The following is a 21,440-nucleotide window of genomic DNA, read 5'->3' on the forward strand; positions in this document are numbered from 1 at the left end:
CACCTTGAGTGCTGTGTTCAGTGCTGGGCCCCCCCATTTAAGAAGTATGTGTGTGAATATGTTCAGAAGAGGACAACACAGCTAATGAAAAGACTGGAAGGAATGTCCTATGAGGGGTGATTAAGGACTCTGAATTTGTCTAGTTTGAAGAAGAAGCTGAGGGGCAACCTCATGGCTCCTACAGTTTCCTGAGGAGGGGAAATGGAGAGGGAGGTGCTGAGCTCTTCTCCCTGGGGTCCAGTGATAGGACATGTGGGATTGGCTCAAAGCTGTGCTAGGGGTGGTTTAGACTGGACATGAGAAAGAATTTTGGTACTGAGAGGGTGATCAAATGCTGGAAGAGGCTTCCTAGAGAGGTGGGTTATGTCTCAAGCCTGTCAGTGTTGAAGAGGCATTTGGTCAAAACCCTTAATAACATGCTTTAACTTTTGGTCAGCCCTGAAGCAGTCAGGCTGTTGGACTAGGGGATCATCATAGGTAACTTTCAACTGAAATAGTCTATTCTCTTTGCACATTGTTGGACTTAATCAAAGTCCTCTTACTCTTCTGCTTACACTGTATGATGACATAAAACCTTATATTGACACCTGTGTGCTGAGAGAACAGAAGTTATTTTACCAATAAATATAATCTGCTTTATTTGGAAAATAGTTACTAGCTGCTGTGAGGTAAAACTATCTGTGTATAGACAAGGCTGAAACCTAATGTGGTTCAAGCTCTTTCCTCTTGTATCACTTAGAATATCCATCATACTCTTCCCCAGCAAAGCTCAGTATTGGAAACTGCCCCTGCAGTCAGTGATTGCCTAACTTATTATATACTTGCAAGTGGATTTTCTCTGAAATTTTGGTTTTCCATCAGTTCTGGAATTGTTCTGATTAATAAAACCAAAAGCTTGTGGATGTATTTGTAGCTGCTTGAAGCAGGTAGGTGTCTTACACAGAGTCAACTTGCCAGCTCTTTAGATATCAAACTATTTTAAAGAAAAGCAGCATCTGTTTCTAGGTGATTATGGTGGTGGTTCTGCCCCTCTTATAAATACCTTTTTTATTAATTACCAAACTGTCTGAGCACCTTCTTTGTATTCCTTGCTTGGTTCCTCTCTCACCATTTGGTTGGCTGGGTGGGAGTTACCCCCCAGAGCAGCTGGTGTAGAGGGAAGAACCAGGCCCAAGTTAGTCTACTGCTTTGTAGAAACTGTCCCCTAGGTTATAGGAAATTTCCTTTCTGAGGTTAAGTACAGCTACTAAATCAGAGAAAATATTGCCTGCCTTGATGCACTGAATCCATCCAGCATACAGAAGTTGAAGGGAGAGAGGCCGGTGGCAGGTACATCACACAAACTGTCCAAAACCTGTTTCATTCTCTATGGTTGTCTGCAGCATGACTTACTCATTTCCATGAAACTAATAAAGGTGGAAACATGGATGGGATGCTTGAAGTAGTCTTACAGTGCAGAACTCCCTTCTCTCTTAGGTTCTCATTTATGGTATATTTTTATGTTGGAAAAACCAACCCAATAGGATAAAGTGGGTAATAAAACAAAAAGGAAACTTTCATTGGTAGTTATGGCATTCAAAGGCTCTGTAATGGGTGTAACAGAAGTAAATAATAGGTGCTGCTTTTTGTGCAAGACAGAGCCTACTTAGATAGGTCGTGAGGCTGGTAGCCAGGAGACCTACTTTCTTTTCCTAGCTTTGCTTCTTATCCTTTCTGTGATCCTGGGCAAGAAACTTCATTTTTTATTCTCTTCCTCCTTCACAATTTTTCTTCCCCCTCAGGTCCACTCATGTTGGAAAGGAAAGAGCTGCTTGCTGCGTGCTTTGATCAAAAAGGAACACAATCTTATCTTGAAGTTTCATGCTCCCCCGTAATGCCAAAGCAGTTTGCAAAGTGAGCATTGTATAGGATACCTGTAAGAAGAGGTGTGCTGTACATCCAGTCCTCTGATGGAGATCAGGTTCACAAGCTTTGTATAGCTACTGAAATTCCCACACCTCTGCCCAGAGATGATGAGCGATGCTGGGGAAGTGACCATATGTAGCTGATCCAGTGGTGTTGAGGCAGTATCTGGGATGGAGGGTCTTCTGGGGCTGCTGGGCACCCCACACCTTTCACTGGCTGCAGCAAGAGCTGCATAGCAAAGGATTGAGTCCGCAGGCAAGGTGTTTTTCAATGGGCTTTTGAATGTGCTTAATCCAAATGGCTTTATGACTGGCTAGTGATGAGTTGCTACTATCTGAAGGAAAACACCCAGGAAGCCTGAGAGAGGTGTCCCCTGGGCTGTTGGAGCAGCAGCTGCCCCAGGAAGCTGTGCTTGTGAATCACTCTCATTGCTGTGTGGTTGAGTCACCAGAAATGATAAACTCGGAAATGTAGGAATTAAACTAACATGTGAATTGTGCCAAAAACCACAGCCCAACCAAAACCAGAGCACATCTGTGGGGTTTGGGGGTTGTTTTTTCTCTTTCTGTTTTGTTGGTCTTTTACACTGAACCGAAACCTTTTCTGTGCAACATTTCTTTGTCTTTGCAAGCCTTAGGGGAATGCAGTGGCTGTGAGCCATGTCTGTGTGTTTGCTTAACAACTTTTAGAGAATTCTTTGACAATTAGGTTATGATATATTGTAAAAAAACTGATGGCATGTGAGGCTACACATATTTCCTCTTGTTCACCTCTAAAAATAAAAAGGGTGGGGGAAAGGAGCCAATTTAGCTTTCTCCTTCAAACCCTGGGTTTCTTCTTCTGTGATTCCTTAATGTTCTTTTACTGAGACAAACCAAAAATAATACCTTAGTCTTTACATGTGTAACCAGGAAAATATGGAGCCTACTTACTTGTATAGTAAGTATACTTCATAAGGGAGAAAATAGGTTGGAAAATTATCTAAGCTTATTAGAAGCGTTTTTCTTAAATGGCTTTGTAGAGTGTTTTACAAAGTTAAATTTAATCCTCTAAAGTGTGTCAGACGCTAAAATTTCCAACTCCTTGACCTTGTGTTTGGCTACTGATTTAAAGCATGGATTAACCTGCAGCTCCATTGGTGTTAATGCCTCAATGAGTATTGTTTTCCAAATGGTATTGGTGTTCTCTCTTCATCTTGGGAAATTTACTGTCAATCCACGTGTGCAACAATGTATGCTGATGTAAAGCTTTCTGCCCCCTACAAATAAAAAGGATGGTAATGCTGTGGCAAAGCATTGCAGCACTTCCTATTTACAGTACAGGTGGAAATGTTGCAGTCAATCACCCGTGGCAGAGTATTTTCTCCATTGAATCATCAAGCTGTGAGTCTGCACCATGATATAAAGAAAGAGTTCCAGACAGGTCAGGAAAATTCCTAAGATCAGATTGCTGCCAAGACTCTGGGCAGGTCTGTGGGATATACCCTGGTATTTTGGGTTAACCTGAAAGGTTTTCCTTCCTGTTGCTTTCTCTTAACTTCTGTTTTGAAGTAGCACAATGTAGCGCAGACGATGGTGATTCTGCAGTTCCTACCAGGGTTTTTATAAATCTGGCTCTGTTTAATTTAGCTAGTAATAGCTGTGGTAGTTTACAGTTCTCTGTACTTTGCAGTACTGGTAATTCCAAATGTTTGCTCTTTCTCAAAAGAAACAGTAAGTTGACTTAGAGGATGGTCCTTGATTTTTACCTAAATCCTGCCTATTTTAACATTGACTGTCTCAAAGTGGATATACCACCAAAGTGGATATACTTGATGTTCGATCTCTAGGGGTATGTCACCCCACATCCCCAAAGTCTTCTTCTAAGTGAGAGGTCTAAAGAATAAAAACAAAACCAACCCTGAAACTGTACCCAAGCATCTTGTCTCAATCAGAGTAAATAAATTAAAAAAAAAAAAAAGGTGTCTTTTTAAGATGAAAAACTCCAAAATAGACTTGATACATAGCTGAAACAGCAAATGTTAGTAGTGTGTGCTCCCATTCACTTAAACCCCCCAGTCCCTCCTCCCCAAACCCACTACACCACCACTGACTTTGGGAAGCAGTGGAAGACCTGTGTATGTACAGAAGCATTGCCTCGCTGGGCCAGCTCAGTTTAAATGCAGCCTATTAAATAATTTACAGGAGACAGTTGGCCAACCCATTGTGCTGTGCTGAAGGAGCCAAAGGTCACTTTGGTGTGCCTGGTTGATTCATAGGGTAATCTGATACAGTACTTAGCTTTTTGCCTCCCAGTCAGTGGGTTAAACCTTATCCTCTTATTATGAGTCAGAGAACCATAAGTTTCAGAAAAAGCTGGAGCCTTTGTTTTTAATGGTTTTGAAGAGGCTGTGCAGCAGAATCCAGAGGGCTGTGGGAGCATCTGCCAGGGGGTTGCCATGTTCTGCAATAGCGTAAAACTGACATCTTGAGAGCTGAAACACTGTACCCTTGTTTTCTTAAGCTGCTTATCCTTTGGCTAAATCATCTGCAGCCATCAGGATATTCAGGCATAATGTTTGTTCTTCAGATAGGTAGCATGGTTTTGTATGGTGTTTTCTTGTTGTGTGTTTGTTTGTTTTTTCCTGGGCTCCTTACTACCAGCATTTCCTTGAGGATTCACTGAGTTGATTTAATTGGGCATCTTGTACATTCAATCCTATTCTTTCACTGCAAGACACAAACTTGTGTGTTTTTTGTCAACTTGGTGACAAATCCTGTCAAAAAGTATTGGGATGCCTTGGTATTGCCAGCTTCTGTCTGCTTTAAAATGCTGCGTTTGCCCCGCCACTTTCCAGGCTTACTCCCTCTTGGAAGCAGCATTGGTGTTGGCATGCAGGACAAGCAAGTGACATTGCAGCAGCTTTCAGTAGTGCCTGCTTTTTTTAAAGCCTCATGCCATGGAGTGTTTTTTTTTCAGCTGCTAGTTTCAAGAGAAGGTGGCAGAGCACAGCATAGCTGGGAGTGAAACCTGTTTTGTGAGTTGTAGTCCCACCAGGAGTCTGGTCACTGAAAATGTCTGCTCATGCACAGGTTCTGTTTGTGTCTCTACATTTGTTTTTGTTTTGTGTTTTTTAAACATTCCACAAGGTCAGAAGGGGACTAAAGTTTTCAGCAGACGATGTGCTGAAGTTCAGTTCAGAATGTTTGTGGTGTTTACAAGCTCCAGAATTTTATTTTTCCTCTCTCCAAGTCCACAGAAGTGCACAAGTGCATTTCTATTTCTGCACACAGGGTTCAGAAGTTTGAGCTGCCACCAAACTGGCTGAGGAAAGGAGGAGTTTTGCTTCTGTGGTCGTGCTTTTAGGAGAGCGAGCCTATCATATTTCACTCTAATCCTAAGCGATAGCCACGCAGTCTGTTTTATTGTTAGGAGAGCCTTCCTGGAGCTCCTTCACCAGGCTTTTCACTAGAGGAGAGCGGGGCAGCCAGGATGAGGAGGCAGAAGCATGGTCAGTCCATTGTCCCTCTTGAGCTGTGCCATGCTGGAGCATGATCTCTGCCCGCTCTTCCCCTGTCCTGGGGTGTTTTTGACGAGCCAGAAGAGAGGACTGAATTGCCTGCACACTCCTGGGGAGCGATGCCAAGGAAAGGAGTGGGGCTACAGTTTTTGCTGTTGAGTGGAGAATGGGGAAAACACGTGCTTTAGTGCTATATTCTGCTCAGCTGTTACATGCTTCCCTGAGCTGCTGCAAGGTGCCACTTTCTGCTGCTTTTCTCCCCTTTGTTTTCTTTGGCAGCTTCCTACACGCTGTCTCAAAAAGGCTTCAGGGGGGGGACCCAGGGGCCGCGGATACTGGTGCTGGCATAAACGCAGTGAGAAGAAACCTGGACGGAAGTCGTATTGAAATTGTGTAGCCTCCCATGAAAACCACGGTGAAAGGGGACAGGGGCAGCTTCAGAAAGGTCTGCTTGGAACCGTGGCCAGTAGCTGGCTTAAAGAAAAATGAAAAGGGAGTGTGTTTCAAGATCTTTCAAACTCAAACAAAACCCAGGCTCCCTCTCGCGTGCTGTAAGCTGGATAAATTTCTCCTCCTTGTCAAGGCAGACAAAGAGATTGTTTCGCAGCGATGGTGAACTCTCCTCCATGTGTGTGCAGCAGGTAGACGAGGATGATGAGAACTGGACCTACAAGAGCCAGCAGAGAAAAGGTGACTCCCTTTCTTTTTAACCCTTGTGATTGCTGCTACTGTGTCAGCCCCTGATCCGTGCTGTTGTCCAGCTATTGGGTCCCACTGGGAGCCAGGAGCTGCAGGTGGGGTAGGAGGAGGGGGGCAGCACAAGTGCAGCTCTTGCCTTGCCAGGTTTTTCTTGGGTTAAAACTGTGAAAGCTTGTAGTAATCAACGGGGAAAACCTTTAATTTCCCATCTGGGAAACACAAAGGTACTGACTGTGTGGTGTGTAGGTAAGTCTTGTTTATGCTTCTTGTAGCCAATAGTCAGTCACTCAGGGTACGTCCTTTGGGCAGGTGCTGCAGGAATCTCTGCTCTCTCAGTGGTACCAAAAGCCATGCAAGATCCCACTTGTAACAGACTGGATGACTTTTGGATAATTGCCCTGTGGTTCTGCTGGAAAATTTTAAGTGTATTTTGTTTTATGAAGGCAGATTGGAAAGAGGTCCCAGATGCAAAATAAAGGAGATGGTGGGATGGTGATGGGAAATGCTCCCCAGAGAGAAGGAAGGAGATGTAGGATGCAAGATAGGCAGCTCTGAAGGAATCCTTGAAATACTCAAACCTGGAGTATATTTTGTATGAAACTTTTAAAAAGAATTTTTAATTTTGTGTTGATTTTTTTAAAACTGAGTTTGTGAAGTACTTATTCAGGCATAACTCATATTTACCATAAATCAAAATAACTTTCAGAATTTTGCTTAAATTTTAAGGAGGTGTTTAAAAGCTGTGTAGATGTGGTGCCTAGGGACATGGCTTAGTAGTGGACTTGGAAGTGCTGTGTTAATGGTTGGACTGGATGATCTTAAAGGTCTTTTCCAAGCAAAACAATTCTATGATTCTCAGAGATGGTTAGCTGCTACTACCAGTGCATTTACCGGCTGGTAGGCAGTAGTGTGTGTGGTTAAAAATACTTGATGAAGTGATTTGGTTGTAATTTCTCTAGTGCTGCCAGAGCCCTGGTTTGTTAATGGAAGGTGTAAGGTTGGACTCAATTCTGCTGTAAGGTCACTTCTCTAAGAGCAGAAAGGCTCTTCAAGGGCATTTGAACTTCAAAGGGGTTTTTATTTCTTTTCATTTCTGGGAGGATTTAATAGCTATTTGACCAGAATTTCAGTTCCAAGTAGGATAAATTGTGATTTCAGTAAATGGTTTGGATGCAGAAACATTAACACAGGATGTATAAAGTTGTGCTTTGTTCTCAGCACGCTAGAAGATGACTTTAATCTATGCTTTGAAGATTGTAGTTTAACCCCTTTTGCTGCTGAAAAAGTCTACAAAGGGAGTTTGCATGTGCAACTGGTAGCTAATTTTTCCTTGTGATTGTTGGTGTAATATATCAACATATACTACACAGCAATGTCTGGTAGACTTCTGATGTCTGTGGGTTCTTAGGTGCTGTGGATCAGAAGAACCACACAGCCCTGCTGCTGGTCACTACATGGCTTCCATAAAGTTTCTCATGATGCCTTCCTCAGCTCTCAACCCCACCACAAAGCAAAGATGGGAAAGGAAGCTTTACTGATGGATTAGGAGTCTATTAATTTTTCTGAGTGATGTATATAAAGAGCTCATTGTACAGGCTGAAGGGGGAGGGCAGAAATCCTGCTGTAATTGGGCAGCAAGCTATGAAAGCCTCCCTGCCTGCCTCTAGCGGAGATGACAATATGTCATTTTTGAAAGGAAGGTGGAGGGAGGCAAGGATTATGCAGGGTTTACTTCCCCTTTGCAGGGTACAATTTGACTGGACTTGTAAAATCTGCCTGGATCATAAATCTAACTCTACAATTTTGTCTGACTGGGATAACTCAGCTTGGAAGAAGCTGATAAGCTGGCAGGGGATGCCAGGGCTGAAGGGAGTTTGGATTATATACTTAGGAAGGAGAAATTTGCCTGGCTGCAAGTCAGGCGTGCATGGTACCAGAGCAGTTTGGGTATTGGAACCTGGCTGAGTCATCATCTTGGGTTTGCATTCAAAGGCAAAATGTGTGATAAATGAATACTTGTGTTCTCAAATAGCTTGCTCCACTGGACTGTTGCATTACTGCTGCCAGCCTTTGTAAAACTGAGGGCTCAAAACAATATTGTCCTTGGTGCTCAAGTTAACCACATCTCTTAAAATTGACACAGACTAGAAAGACATGGGATGCACAACAGGCTGGAAGGATGGCTGGTTTTATATAGGTGGAAAAAAAACCCAATTTGTTTATTTTAAATTAGCTCAAAACCTATTAACATTTAATTAATAAAAAATAATTCTGCCTCCAGGAAACTGGTAAAAAGGTAAGCCTGACAAATCATAGGCACTACTCCCTTTTCCTTTGCTTAACTGTATTTGTAAAGGCAGGAGTGTTAACAGAAATTCAAAATGAGTGAATTGTTTTTCTTTCTGAGCTGTTTCTCTTCCTGTCTTTTTAAACCCTTATTCTGTTGCCGCTTCATTGGTCTTCCCGGCTCATATTGCATTCCCACGGGGCTGCTAGGTGACTGGCACAAGGCAGCATGTGTTGCCTGGTGTTTTACCAGCAAAGTGGCTAATCTGCATTGGCTGCGAACGCGAACTTGCAAACAGCAGGAAGCAGAGGGATTGGTCGGATTCGTCAGTTTAAAATGAGCAAGAAAAACAAGAAGTAAATGCTAACGATGAAGGTGGGGCACACCCTGATGTCCTGCGCAGCTGAGCTGTGTTTGTGTGGAAGTCGAGTCAGGGGCTGCTGCTTCAGGCTCCGTTTTTAAAAGCTACACAGTAGTGCACAGTGTTTTTTGGAACCAATTAGGCTTCACATCTGATAAAGCTTTTGCTAAAAAAGGCAGTAAGAGTTGATAGTAAAGGCTTGCTGTTTGGAATGTATCTCGCTCAGCCCTGTGTCTGCCCATTCAGCTGAAGGACCTTTGAAATGAGAACCTTACTCCTGTTTCTGTTCTGCAATCTGAATTTTTTGGTTCCAGTTTCTTACCTTTTTGGGGTAGCAGAAATTTCTGTTATTCTGTAATGGCAGGCAGTGGGGCATGGGGAGGGGTTAATATGATATTTTTTATTCTCTGTGTGTCCTCCAAGTGTATTATGTCTTTTGTGTAACCACTCCCCTTTCCCTTCCCTGCGTTCCTGGTGGTTGCTCCAAGGGACAGGGCAGGCTCTGCTGCCACCTTGGTCAACAAAGCTGTCCTGTTCTGCTGAGCAGGATCCTGGGGACCCATAAAGCAGTTCTGTGAGCACTCCCTAACTTCTTTGCAAGAAGGATAACAGCCTGATTAACAGCACAAGAAAAACACTTGTGCAATGACACCTGCTGCTAGGACAGCTGCTTTGAAGAGACAGATGTAGCAACAGTTAGATTTTTGTTTCAGCTTTTTAGTGGTAGGTGTTCTAGTTTTCATCTGCTTTTCTTCTCATAGCACAGCTTGCTTCTGGTATACTCAGTGAGAACTCAGGGAGCAGCTTCATTTTTTTCAATGGCTGAGCCTAGGACTCACTTACTGTTCCTGGAAGACCAAGCAGGTCCTGGTTTGGGGCCTGCTCAACATGTTTTGGTATGCTTCTGTGTGTGCTGAAGGTTACAGGCAATGTGCTGCTCCTGACCCAGGTGATTTCAGAGTGTTTTTTTCTTTTAAAAAAAGACATTCCAGCATGGCCACAGTTGCTTAATTCATCCAGCTTGTTACAGACTGAGCTGATGGAGCTGAGCGTGCTTGGAGCAGCTGCTTGTGGGGTGTTGGAGCAGTGGTACCTTGGTGCCTTTGTTGAGGGGTGCTGCTGACTGGGGCCATCCCTCTTGTGGAAGGTGCTGGAGTGGCAGATCTGCTGGTCTTCTGGGTCATAGAGCTGCTCTGCTGCCACCTTGGTCAACAAAGCTGTCCTGTTCTGCTGAGCAGGATCCTGGGGACCCATAAAGCAGTTCTGTGAGCACTCCCTAACTTCTTTGCAAGAAGGATAACAGCCTGATTAACAGCACAAGAAAAACACTTGTGCAATGACACCTGCTGCTAGGACAGCTGCTTTGAAGAGACAGATGTAGCAACAGTTAGATTTTTGTTTCAGCTTTTTAGTGGTAGGTGTTCTAGTTTTCATCTGCTTTTCTTCTCATAGCACAGCTTGCTTCTGGTATACTCAGTGAGAACTCAGGGAGCAGCTTCATTTTTTTCAATGGCTGAGCCTAGGACTCACTTACTGTTCCTGGAAGACCAAGCAGGTCCTGGTTTGGGGCCTGCTCAACATGTTTTGGTATGCTTCTGTGTGTGCTGAAGGTTACAGGCAATGTGCTGCTCCTGACCCAGGTGATTTCAGAGTGTTTTTTTCTTTTAAAAAAAGACATTCTAGAAAAACAGGGATAAAAGTTTTTCTTTCAAACTGAAGCAAAGGAGCTTGTGTGTGTTGCAAAGGGTTGCAACCATATGGACATCTATAGCAGTCCTGCACTGTTCAGAGTGAGTATGACATAGCAAGTTGACTTTAAATAAAGATAGCACCAGTCAGTATATGGTATGGATCTCACCATATTTACCTTACCTTTGCGGAAAAGGAGATGAGTCACATTTCAGCATCAGAACATCTTACCAAGTTTTGCTAACGTCTCCCTCCCTCCGAGAAGTGCTGCCTTCATGGCTGGTCTTCCCAGTTTCTCCAGACCAGTTAAATATGCCCAAGATAGTGATTTTATTTCTCCTGTTACTTCCTTCCAACAGTGATCTTCTGGCCAGATCAATAGTCCAAATGAGTAGTTACATTTTATTTTTTAAAGTTAGGAATACTGTTCATGAGGGGGTTTTGGGTACCAAGCAGTAACCACATTTTGTTTAAGAACAAGATGTAAGAGTACCAGGAACTGACGTACCCATAAGCAAGATTACTGAATCCAGACTTGCTGTTACTATTCTAATGTATATAATGGGGCTTTTCCCTGTATGTTTTTTGCATGCGATCTTGTGTTCAAGTGGGCGAAAGTCATGTCAGTTACTAAGTAGATAAGGGCCCATAAACCTGAGGGGAGCTGTTAGCATTTGCAGAAGCAGCAATTATGTGATGGATGGTAGTGTTGGGGTGCATATGTCCATGTAAAGGCTCCTTGAAGCTTTGGGCAAGTCTCTAAATAATAGCTTATGGAAACCTTAAAAAGTATTTGCGTAACAGAGTGGACTCCAAAACAAATACTATGTGTTTTATATACCTTTTTCTAGAAGACTTTTTAAAAAAGAAATTAATGTTTTATAGACATATACTTCTGTACGTATGAGCACGCACATACAAATCTAAAAATTTAAGGGGAAAAAATTAGAGATTTTATACAAAGACCAATTTTGTCTTGTCACACCTTTTCCTTTTACGTTACAGGTTCTATAAGCAAAGATAAAATTGAATGTAGTTATACACATTTGTAATAATTTGTCTACATGGTCAAGTTTGCATTTTGCTGTTTAAAGCTGATGAATGATGTGTGGTTGAAACTGTTAAATGTTGTGCATTTATGGAAGCTGTTCTCAGCTGAAGCAGACATTAAATAAATTACCAAGGCATATACTATTTATCTTAGCATGTTTGTATTGTGGCACGATAGAGGATTCCATAAAATTTTAATGATATACAGAAGCAATTGAAACTTTTCCTGCTGGTAAAATAGCTGGAGACAGTCGAAAGTCCTGCATCTAACTATAACTTCAAGTAGAGACTTTTGCATGTTTGTATATAAATGCAAATTTAATAAAAACTTCTTCTTTCCCATGTCTTCAGATAAACATTGCCATAGATGGGAATCTGAAAGTGGGTTTGCTAAGCAAAAATTTGTAAGCTACCAGAACAAATTTAGTTTAAGTAAGAAATGTTAATACATATCACAGAATCATTTGCTTAAACCCACTTATCTACTTTATCAAAAAAACATGGATCCAGCCACCATTGCTATTCATTCTAAAAAATCCATGCCAAATTTCTCTCCTTTGCTATTTTTATAGTACAAATACATTTTATTAAGAAGTAAAAAATATAATTGTTTTTGTCATCTGATCAAAACCTTCCAGGTGAAAATAGAAACAAGACAAAATAATTTTCTATGACTTCAGACTCTTGCTAAATTACTTCCTTGCCAGTATCCCAGTGAGTCTGTTCCTCTCCGCGAAGCAGTGGCTGGAGAACTGCAGTCTGGATATTTCTGAGTAGATTTTTACAAACGTTTGTGGCTGGTTTCACTGACTATGCTGTCTATTCCAAAAGACATGACCTTTCCCAAATGCGTGTTTACTCTTTAAGGGTCTTAAATCTCTCAGGGGATTGTGGAAATATTTTTTTTATGATGGAGTTGAAGGGAAGAACACATCTGTACAGCATTACTGTGGGGAATGAACATTTGAGAGTTGCTGTCTCAGAAGTGTGGGTTTTTTAGATGAAGGGGAAATTAACCACTGCTACCTGAGAAACGTGAAGCTCCCCAGGTCATCACTCCCAGGGCAGATGCTACTTCCTTCTGGGTAGCTCTGTGCTGCTGAGAAGTGAGACCCTGACTGCTTTTGAGTGGTTTTACCTTCTGTAGTACCCCAGGAATTTCACCTGCAGAGTAGCTCCAGTAAAAGTTTTCTTGGCTGGTCCCTCTAGAAGACCACAGTCTTGGGAAGTGCAAACAAATTGAGTAGCACCTGACTTAACCATGTGTTTCCAAAGTTACAAGGACATCTCAACCCACTTTGTCTTTCAGTTTAGCTTTAGTTGATGTTTGGATTAGCACTGTAGCTAGACCAGTGCTCCCCACAGAATAGTGTGTGCTCTGCTTGCTTCTTAGCAGCAATAATGAAATGCACAGGGTGCTGTGATTTTTTTTCTGAGAGTGTATCATTTTGACATTTATGAATGGTTTCATGTTGTATTCATGATGTCTACACTTCTTTATATTTTTATACACTTTATATACTTGTTCCCAGGATAGTTTTAGCTCCCTCCAAAGTCCAGCTAATCCTTAAACTGAAAACTTGGGGCAAATGTTTCCTTTCTCAGTAGAGGGTCAAAACTGAGTCTTCTGACCTTCACATGTTACTCTTAGCTAACTGTATTTTATAAAGCAGACTGGATATTTTCCAGCAAGACATTGTATGCACTGTTTGAGCTGAAACAACATGCTGTATGTGCCTTTCCGTGCACTGCTCATCAAGCAAGAGAATACATGAAAATTTCTGTTTCCATGTAGCTGTTAGCCAACTGCTTGTGAATTGTCCCCTAAAACTGAGGGGAGCTTTGTCTCTAGCCTGGTCATAACTCACCATTCTGGCAGGACTTTGCAAATGTTACAGCTACTTGTTTTCTCTAATCTCCATTACAAATGGAAAGAAAGTGAAGTTAAAGGTTAAGAATGTGGTTCAATGACTAAAGTTAATGAATTTTGCAAGAGTGTATTTAGCTTCTATTACAATATTTGCAACAATTAAAAAGGATGGATTTGACAGTTTGTAATTTAATCTGCAAAATATGTATTTTCCTTGTCTTTTAGCTGCAGAATCTGAATAAAGAAATTAAATTCTAGGTTTTCCATCTACCTATGTTTTTGCTGACATTTACCTATTTATCTGCCAGTGTCTCTTTCCCACTTGTAGGTAGAAATCCTTTTGTTGTCTTATTCTGGGGAACTGAAATGGAAACTTCACTATAACTTTGAGTAGCTTGTTGTTCAAAGCCTGAGCTGAAGTGGTCTGTTAAAAGAAAAGGCTTAGGTGCTTATGTTATCTATACAGGTTGTATTTTCAGTGTGAGCATGTATGTTCAACACACAAACGCATGGCATATTTTCCATCCTAAGGAAGGTACTTAGTATGTACACCCTCTGCTCCTTCTAGTTTCCCTTATATATGGCGTGGCAGCTTCTGCTTGGCACTTCATCTCCCTGAAGCAGATGGATTCCCTGGATGTTGTGTCCCAGTGAACTTACACTGTACCTAAGGGAATTATGAACTGTGAATTAAATGCATTGCAACTGGTGCATCATTCACCCATCCACTCAAAGTGAAAGATGTGAGAAATGTGAAGAAGGTTTTCAGTAAAGTTGCTCAGAAGCTGCCAAAGCAAACACCCCACTGCCTGCTGCCTCTCTTCCCTTTTGCTTGCATAGGTGAATTTTCTTACTTCCCTGTGGCTTTGTTTCATTTTGCACATGCAGGTGTTTGCTCCCTAATGCAGTGGGGATGCTCACAGTTTACATATTTGGCTTAATACTCTGAATCACACTCTTGTAGACACTTCAGTAGCAACTGTTTAATTAAAAGAGGGACCTATGGAAAAAACAGACTCAATTCCAGTTCTGTCTTCATGCCTAATTTCAATGCATGAAATAGGTATAGAGAGTAATTAATAGTGGAGGCTGTTGCCTTTTAGAAACTGAAATTTGTCTGTACTTGCTTGTAATTTCCATGGAGTCTTTTGTATCTGTTTTTCTCCCTTGTAGTCAAGAGCTGATGAGTAAGGGTGACTGATTACAGCATACTGTATACTTACATGGAAACTTTCATCCAGGAGTTATTAACCCAATTTTATTAACCTTGAGGAATGCATGTCATGTCACATGCGATAAATATGGCATTTTCATTTCAGAATTAAAATGAAGTCACAGTGACCTGCAGTGGGGGAATCAGATCTGAAATTATAAGTTTGACTTGTGGCAAACTTGACTTGCTTATGCAAAGGGAGAAGGCCCCCTGCACTCAGGAGCACAACCCCTGCCACCAGGGTACTGACTGGCTGTGATGAAGAGCTGGCCCTACCACCAAGGGACTTGCAGCTCTTCCATGACCTCCAGCAGATTGTTATTCCCCCCACAGCTGGGACTGTGAGGAAGGCAACAAATCTATTAAATTAATCAGGCCAAAAGAGAAATAACTCATTTTGGTCTCCCTGCTCTGTGCTGATGCTTCACACACAGGCGCTGGAGCCTCACTGAAGCAGTCGTGTTTCTATCCCAGGGATGATGGCAGAAAAAGCCTCAGGACTGGCTCAGCTTTGTAGCGGGGAAGGAGCTGGAACAGGTGAGGATTTAGGAATATTTTCCATTGCAACGCACAGGTGAAGCTGTAATAACCCATGAGCTGCTGTTTCACCCTGCTCTGTGAATGGTTACTGATGAGAGTGCTGGTTCAGTTTGCAGCCCAAGGACATTGAATGTCAAATTGCAAATACTTACATGTTAGTTTTTAAAGGACTTAGGTGTATTTTGGCCTGTAACTGTAAATCAGAAGAGAACTGCTTAAAGTACTCTGGATTTTGGCTGAGTATTGAAGGGAACTATTTCTGGTCCTTTAGGAAAGCATTTTGACAATGTGCATGAAGACAGCTCCCTGCTAGTAGTGGTAGTGTGCCTGCTTGGTTGTACCCCTTCAGTCAGAAGAGCCACTAATTTTTCTGTTTGTTTCCTTGTGTTTGCCTGGTGTGTGTTGGCCTTGGGGAGTTTTTCAAAAGAAGACCATTTATTGCTCCGTATTTGGTGACATTGTACTGTAATTGTATTTGGTGAAACAACCTGTTATTTTCTTCTCCATGTGGGACAATTTGTAACGGTGCAGTTGTCTTTGTTCCTCTTACCCTTTAAAGTGTAATTTGCCTTCTAGCCTAAAACCAGGATGGTAATGGGGTAGTTCCCTCTGTCCTTCCTGCTGCCTGTGATTTTGACACTCCCGGTTACCCAAAGGCAGCCTCAGAGCATTCCTCAGTAGCTGGTTGTTACTGGAGTTAGTGAAATACTGATAGTGTCAGTCTGAAGGAGCAAGCCCATGTCAACTTGTGGTGCACCTGCAGTGACTTTCTGGAGTGGTTCACAGGTGACCAGAAGGGCTTTTTTATTTTGCTTTAATAGTAAACATTATCGGTAATGCCCTATTGCATCCATTAATCATAGATAATTTAGCACATAACCCTTGCAAAACAATTATTTTTTTTTTAGGATCAGGTCTCTGCAGCAGATTGAAATTACTGTATTGCCTGTTGCTTTTTTGGAGGCTTTTTCTTCAGAATTTCTACTCTAGCCTCTCTTTAAATATAGGACCCCCAGTCACTGGGTATAACTGGTTTTCTCCTTGCCCTGTGCTAAGCCTCTATACACTTTGGTCCTTCACGCATAACCAGGAATGTCCTCTTTGTTTGACGTCTGTGGCAAAGAAATTCCTGAATGAATCTGGAGAAGTTGGTTACAGATTCCTTTCATGACCTACAGCAGCTCTTAAAAAGGTTTTGCCCTTTCTGTGCCCTATATCTGAAGAGTAAGGCAAACAAAAGATAAGGCCACCTAATTAATGACTTCATTGTATTTGTTTTCTTCCTCACTTAAGGCAGGAGACAGCCCATTCCTAAAATCATTTATTTTATTAATTTTACTGCAAGCACATGGCACCTGCAGACACTGCTGGGTTTATTACAGAATAATGTGGGGTTTTTTTGTAATAATGAGAAACCATAACTCAATTTCACAAATTATTCCTGTCGTATCTAATTGAAAACTCCACCAGTATAGCTATAGCTAAGGCAGGAATAGAAATGAAGTTGTTTCTCTGAAAATCATCTCTCAATGAAAAACACATACACATAGATAAAGGATTTTACTTTGGCTCCTGAGTTTTACATATGACTGAAGTAGAACTATATCCCTGCTTCAAATAAGAGGTCAGTGCTTTAGGTTTAATTCTCTAGAAAAACAAATGCAAATGGTTTCAGAGGTTTTATTGGAAGAGGGTTGTTTTATAGTATTAAGTTGTTTTAGGAAGAGGGTTGTTTGAATGTTCATATTGGTTCTGTTCATCCCTGTTGTTTAAAAGTGCTTCAGATTAATTTTTCTTCTACATTTGAATATTCGGAAAATTCTGTTTCTCGTGCCAGCCTTGAAAGGTACAAGACAACCCTGTAGCTGTGAATCTGAGAGTGCATGAGCTGCTCTATACTAGTTATTTCACTGATAATTTGAGAAGGTCCATTTACCATAGAGTCATCTGCCTGCATTACTTTTTGCAGGACAGGACACATCCTTCTGTTATGGTGAATATTTATCAAGTTGAGGTTTTAGAATCAATGACAGGGTTATTCTAATTATTCACAGCAGATTCTGCCTTAAAGGACATACTTCCAGCCTGGTCATTTGAGCAAGTTGCTTGCTTCATTATGTTTGCTGTGACTTCCCCCAAATGAATTTAATCTTCCACAATCATTTAAAAAATATTTCTTCCCTTCCTCACTGTATGAGGAAACTCCACCCTAATCAGTGAAAAATTCCTGAAGTGTAATGGGTAATGTAATACATGCTATCAACTGCAAGAGATAATAGCAAAATGTTTTCCCTTGCTTTGGAGCTACAAGAATATTTGGTTTTACTTACCAAAATAATGGTTAATATCTTTTCAGCCAGTGCTGGGTTTCCGAGTCGATGCTGCCTCTTTAAAGATAGGCTGGGGCTGACCTGACCTCTATTTATCTCCCGCCCTTATCACCAGTGGGACCACAGGGCCTGTCAGGCTCTGGGTCTGCTTTCCTTAGTGCTTGAGCTGGCTGCAGAGTAAGCGGTGTTGGGCTGTGACAACCTTCAAGTTGAACATTTTATTTTTACTTCATCTCCTTTCTTTGGATAGCTTTTCAGGGTGGGGTTTGGGTTTTGTTGGTTGTGTGTTTGTGTGTTTTATGTACAGTTTGAAAGAGAAATGTGTCAATTATTCAGGCTTTAGGGGAAAAAAAATATATCTTGATAGTTGGCACCCATCTAGGGTATCAGAAACTTCTACATCTCTGCAGATCACTTTGGTTCTAAAAGGAAAAAGGGTTTAATTAGATGTCCCAACAGCCCTGCTAGCTGGCAGTCAAACTAGGATGTGCTTTTCTGTGCAGCTACACATGAAGCAAGAGAGAAACAGCCCAAACCCTCATCCTTTTCTTGTGAGTTGGGCAGGTCTGAGCTGCGTTTTCTTCCATGCTTATTTTAACAGTACAATCTTTAGGATCAAAAAATGGTGCAAGTATATACATAGTTTTTCTCAATTTATTTCCCTCCATCCTGTTACATTTTGAGGTTCGGGCAGCTAAGAGAATTGGTACTAATGGTTGTTATGTTTTCAACAAAGGAAAAATTACACTGATGTATTTCTTCTAGTTTTTCTCAGAGAGCTGATAGGAGTTTCAATGACTTGAGAGTAAGGGAGAGAATGAAACACAATTTGGTGTGTCGACATTCCCGACTTCCTAAGTTTAAAGCATTTCTATTTGAAACAACAAGGCCAGTCTTATTAATGCAGAGTTCTCAATGTCAGTTGGCATCTCTTCTGTGGAACCAGTCTGTGTAGTATGCAGGCAATAGGAGCAGTCTCTGTGACAGGTGACATTATCTCCTCTGCTTCTCCCTTCATGGCATAGATGTGGTAGGATGTGTTCTGGAGGCAGTGCTTCACACTTGTAGCAGTCTCCTCATATGCAGCTTGATATGTAATGCTTTACATAGTTGGTATACTTTGTAATTTGCCTGATGGAAGATATTTCCATGTCATTTCCATAGAGTTCACTGTGTTACAATGGGGAGATCTGGTTCCCTGGTGTCACAAAGAACAAAGTGAGATGTAGAGAGTTGGAGAACCAGTTGGTTCCCTGATGGTACTCTGAGTCAGGACCAGGTGTGATGTCCTCAAAGTGCCACAGCTGCCAGAGAGGGTCCAGGCACCTGTCTGGTTGCTGAAAATGCCTAGACAAGAGAAGAGCATTACTTGGACCTCCCACCTTCCCAGACATTGAGGTCCACCACCTTTGAGGCACTCAGTGGGATTCTATACCTCCTTAGTTTTGCTGCTTACAAAGCTGCATGCTTGTCTTTGGAGCACTCACTGAGTCCTAACACACTAAAAAAGGGAGTGGAAATAGATGCTAGACTGCTTTATGCCTGTCTGTGGTCTGGCAATTTAGTGAACTTTCATTTAATTTATTTATTATTTTTTTTTAGCATTTGCACTTTCCCAGTGGGCATCAGGATGCTGGGGATCCCATTCAGGCTCCTTGGCTTTCCTTCTGGTGAGGATGGGAGAAGGAGCTGGTGAACAGGACAGAGAGTATCCCCTGAGGAAGGAATGCTGGCCCAGACCCCTCCCAGGGAAGCACATGCTGCTGGTGTTACGGCCCAGAGCAACTTGTGACTTTTCAACACTCTAATACTATGTTGCCTCTAAGCAGTGTTTGATTTCTCAGACAATATTATTGTTTCATAGTTGGCTTCCTCTTCCTTGTTTTATTGACGGCCTTTCCCACTGCCTATGGCCTGAATCAGCTGCTGGATTTGCCTCTTTTTTTGTATTCTTCTACTTGGGTTTGTGATTCCCCTAGAATCTGTCATGTTGAATCTCAGTCCCCAGCAGTGTGTGTGCAGCTGCTCTCAGTCCCCAGTGACTATCACTGATGCACTGCTTACTTCCCCTTCTCGGTAATTAATGAGTAGATTTAACAAGTTTGGACCATAAAATCCCTCTGGTATCTAAGTAACCTACCCCCAGCCATGATATGTTTTTGTTTATTTTGCCTCCATGAAGTGTTTATTCCTGGAGCCCTGTGAAGAGCATGTGCATGCCTGGAGCACAGAAACTGGAATTAAGGGGAAAGGGCTGTTTTGCTTCCAAAAGCCTAAGGAAACCTTTACATTAGTCTGTACCCTTTTTAGCAGGATTTAAGAGAAAAGGCAGGCTAAGCTATATAAATGCTGTTTCTGAATTTTTACCTGTTCCACTGTAATGTCTCCACTTTTCTGCCACAGCAGTGTGCTCTTAGTTCACTCTAAAATGAAGTAACTTTTCTTACATGATGACAGATACTTGAAATGTGATTCTTTAACATCTAATCACAGCAAATGGTATTCAGCATCTCGTTAGTGCTGCTTCATCTGGGTTCTAAACTGCCATTTTCAAGGTGTCCGGACAAGGGTTTTTCTGGAGCTCCACACAAAGATAATGTGTTTGCATGTGGTTTTAATTTTCTTTTGGCTTTATATGGAGGATTTTAGGACTTGTGCATTTGGAGACAGTTGCAATTCTTGGTAATTCAGCACAGTATGTTACCCTGGCCCTTACCTTGCTCCCTTTTTCATGTATTTCTTTCCTGTACAAGGCTAGGCTCTGTAAGAGTTAGTCCACAAAACTGCATTTAGACCCAAATATCACTGGTAAGTACAGTGTTATTTGTGACACTTCTAAAAATAAAATGCTTACAAGGCTGTAAGCAAGGTTGTGTGCTCCTATTTTTTTAATGTCTCCTCTGCAGAAATAGGATGCAAGAAATCTTTTTAGCCACATCATCTCTGGTGTTGAGCTGGCAAAGAAGTATTTAGGTGCACAGTAAGGAATGTGTGTATATTGTTATTGGTGAATGAAAAGCTGGACATGAGCTGCCAATGCGCGCTTGCAGCTCAGAAAGCCAACTGTATCCTGAGCTACATCAGAAGAAACGTGGCCACAAGGTTGATGGAGGTGACTCTCCTCTGCTCCACTCTCCTGTACTCCAGTACCTGAAGCACTCTGTCCAGTTCAGGGGCAACCAACATAAGAAGGACATGGTGCTGTTGGAGTGGGTCCAGAGAAGGGCCACGAAGATGATCAGAGGGCTGGAGGAGCTTTGCTATGAAGACAGTCTGAGAGAGTTGGGGCTCTCCCTGGAGAGGAGAAGGCTCTGGGGAGATCTACCTCATAGTGGCCTTCCAGTACCCCAGGAAAGCTGGGGAGGGACTGATTTTTTATAAGGTCCTTTAGCAATAAGACAAGGGTTAAGGGTTTTAAACTGAAAGAGGGTAAATTCAACCTAGATACAAGCAAGATATAAGGGCAATGAGACAATGAAACAGGTTGCCTATAGAGGCTGTAGGTGCCTTATTCCTGGAAACATTCCAGGCCAGGTTGGACAGTCCTCTTGAGCAACCTGATCTAGTTGAAGTTGTCCCTGCTCACTGCAGGGGGGTTGGGCTAGATGACATTTAAAGGTCCCTTTCAACCCAAATGGCTCTATGATTCTATTTTTTTAAAAAAAGGCATTTTCCCACTTCAGTTGTAGAAAGTGACTAGTGCGTTGGGGAAATGTAGGACCCCCAGAACTGAGATGTTAGTGAGGGGGAATACATGCTGGCCCTGACTTGGCAAACCATAGTATTTGTCTTAAATTGTAAGTCAGTGAAGATGCAGTGAGGTATGACACCTCGTTTGCATTTTTCCAACTATCTCAGTCTTTCTACAGAAAGCTGGGCAGTGTGGGGCCCTGTCTCTGGCCAGCAGTCAGGTAAAGAGTTGTTTCAGACACACTAGCAAGATTATGGTTTAGTGATTAAACCTCTGTGAAGAGATGAAATAGAAAAAGGGGGGGGG

At 42.0% G+C, this 21,440-nt stretch overlaps 1 protein-coding gene across 1 annotated transcript in view; it reads left to right on the forward strand.

Moving 5' to 3' along the window:
• Window positions 1-5,889: 5,889 nt before the first annotated feature.
• Window positions 5,890-21,440, forward strand: part of NHSL1 (NHS-like 1) — a 99,435-nt gene continuing 83,884 nt past the window's right edge. The window contains exon 1 of the mRNA XM_010001748.1: window positions 5,890-6,094. Coding sequence (XP_010000050.1) covers window positions 5,890-6,094 — 205 coding nt within the window. The remainder of the gene's footprint in view (window positions 6,095-21,440) is intronic.

This window comes from Chaetura pelagica, unplaced genomic scaffold (assembly GCF_000747805.2).
Source record: "Chaetura pelagica isolate M959 unplaced genomic scaffold, ChaPel_1.0 scaffold307, whole genome shotgun sequence".
Taxonomy (NCBI): Eukaryota; Metazoa; Chordata; class Aves; order Apodiformes; family Apodidae; genus Chaetura; species Chaetura pelagica.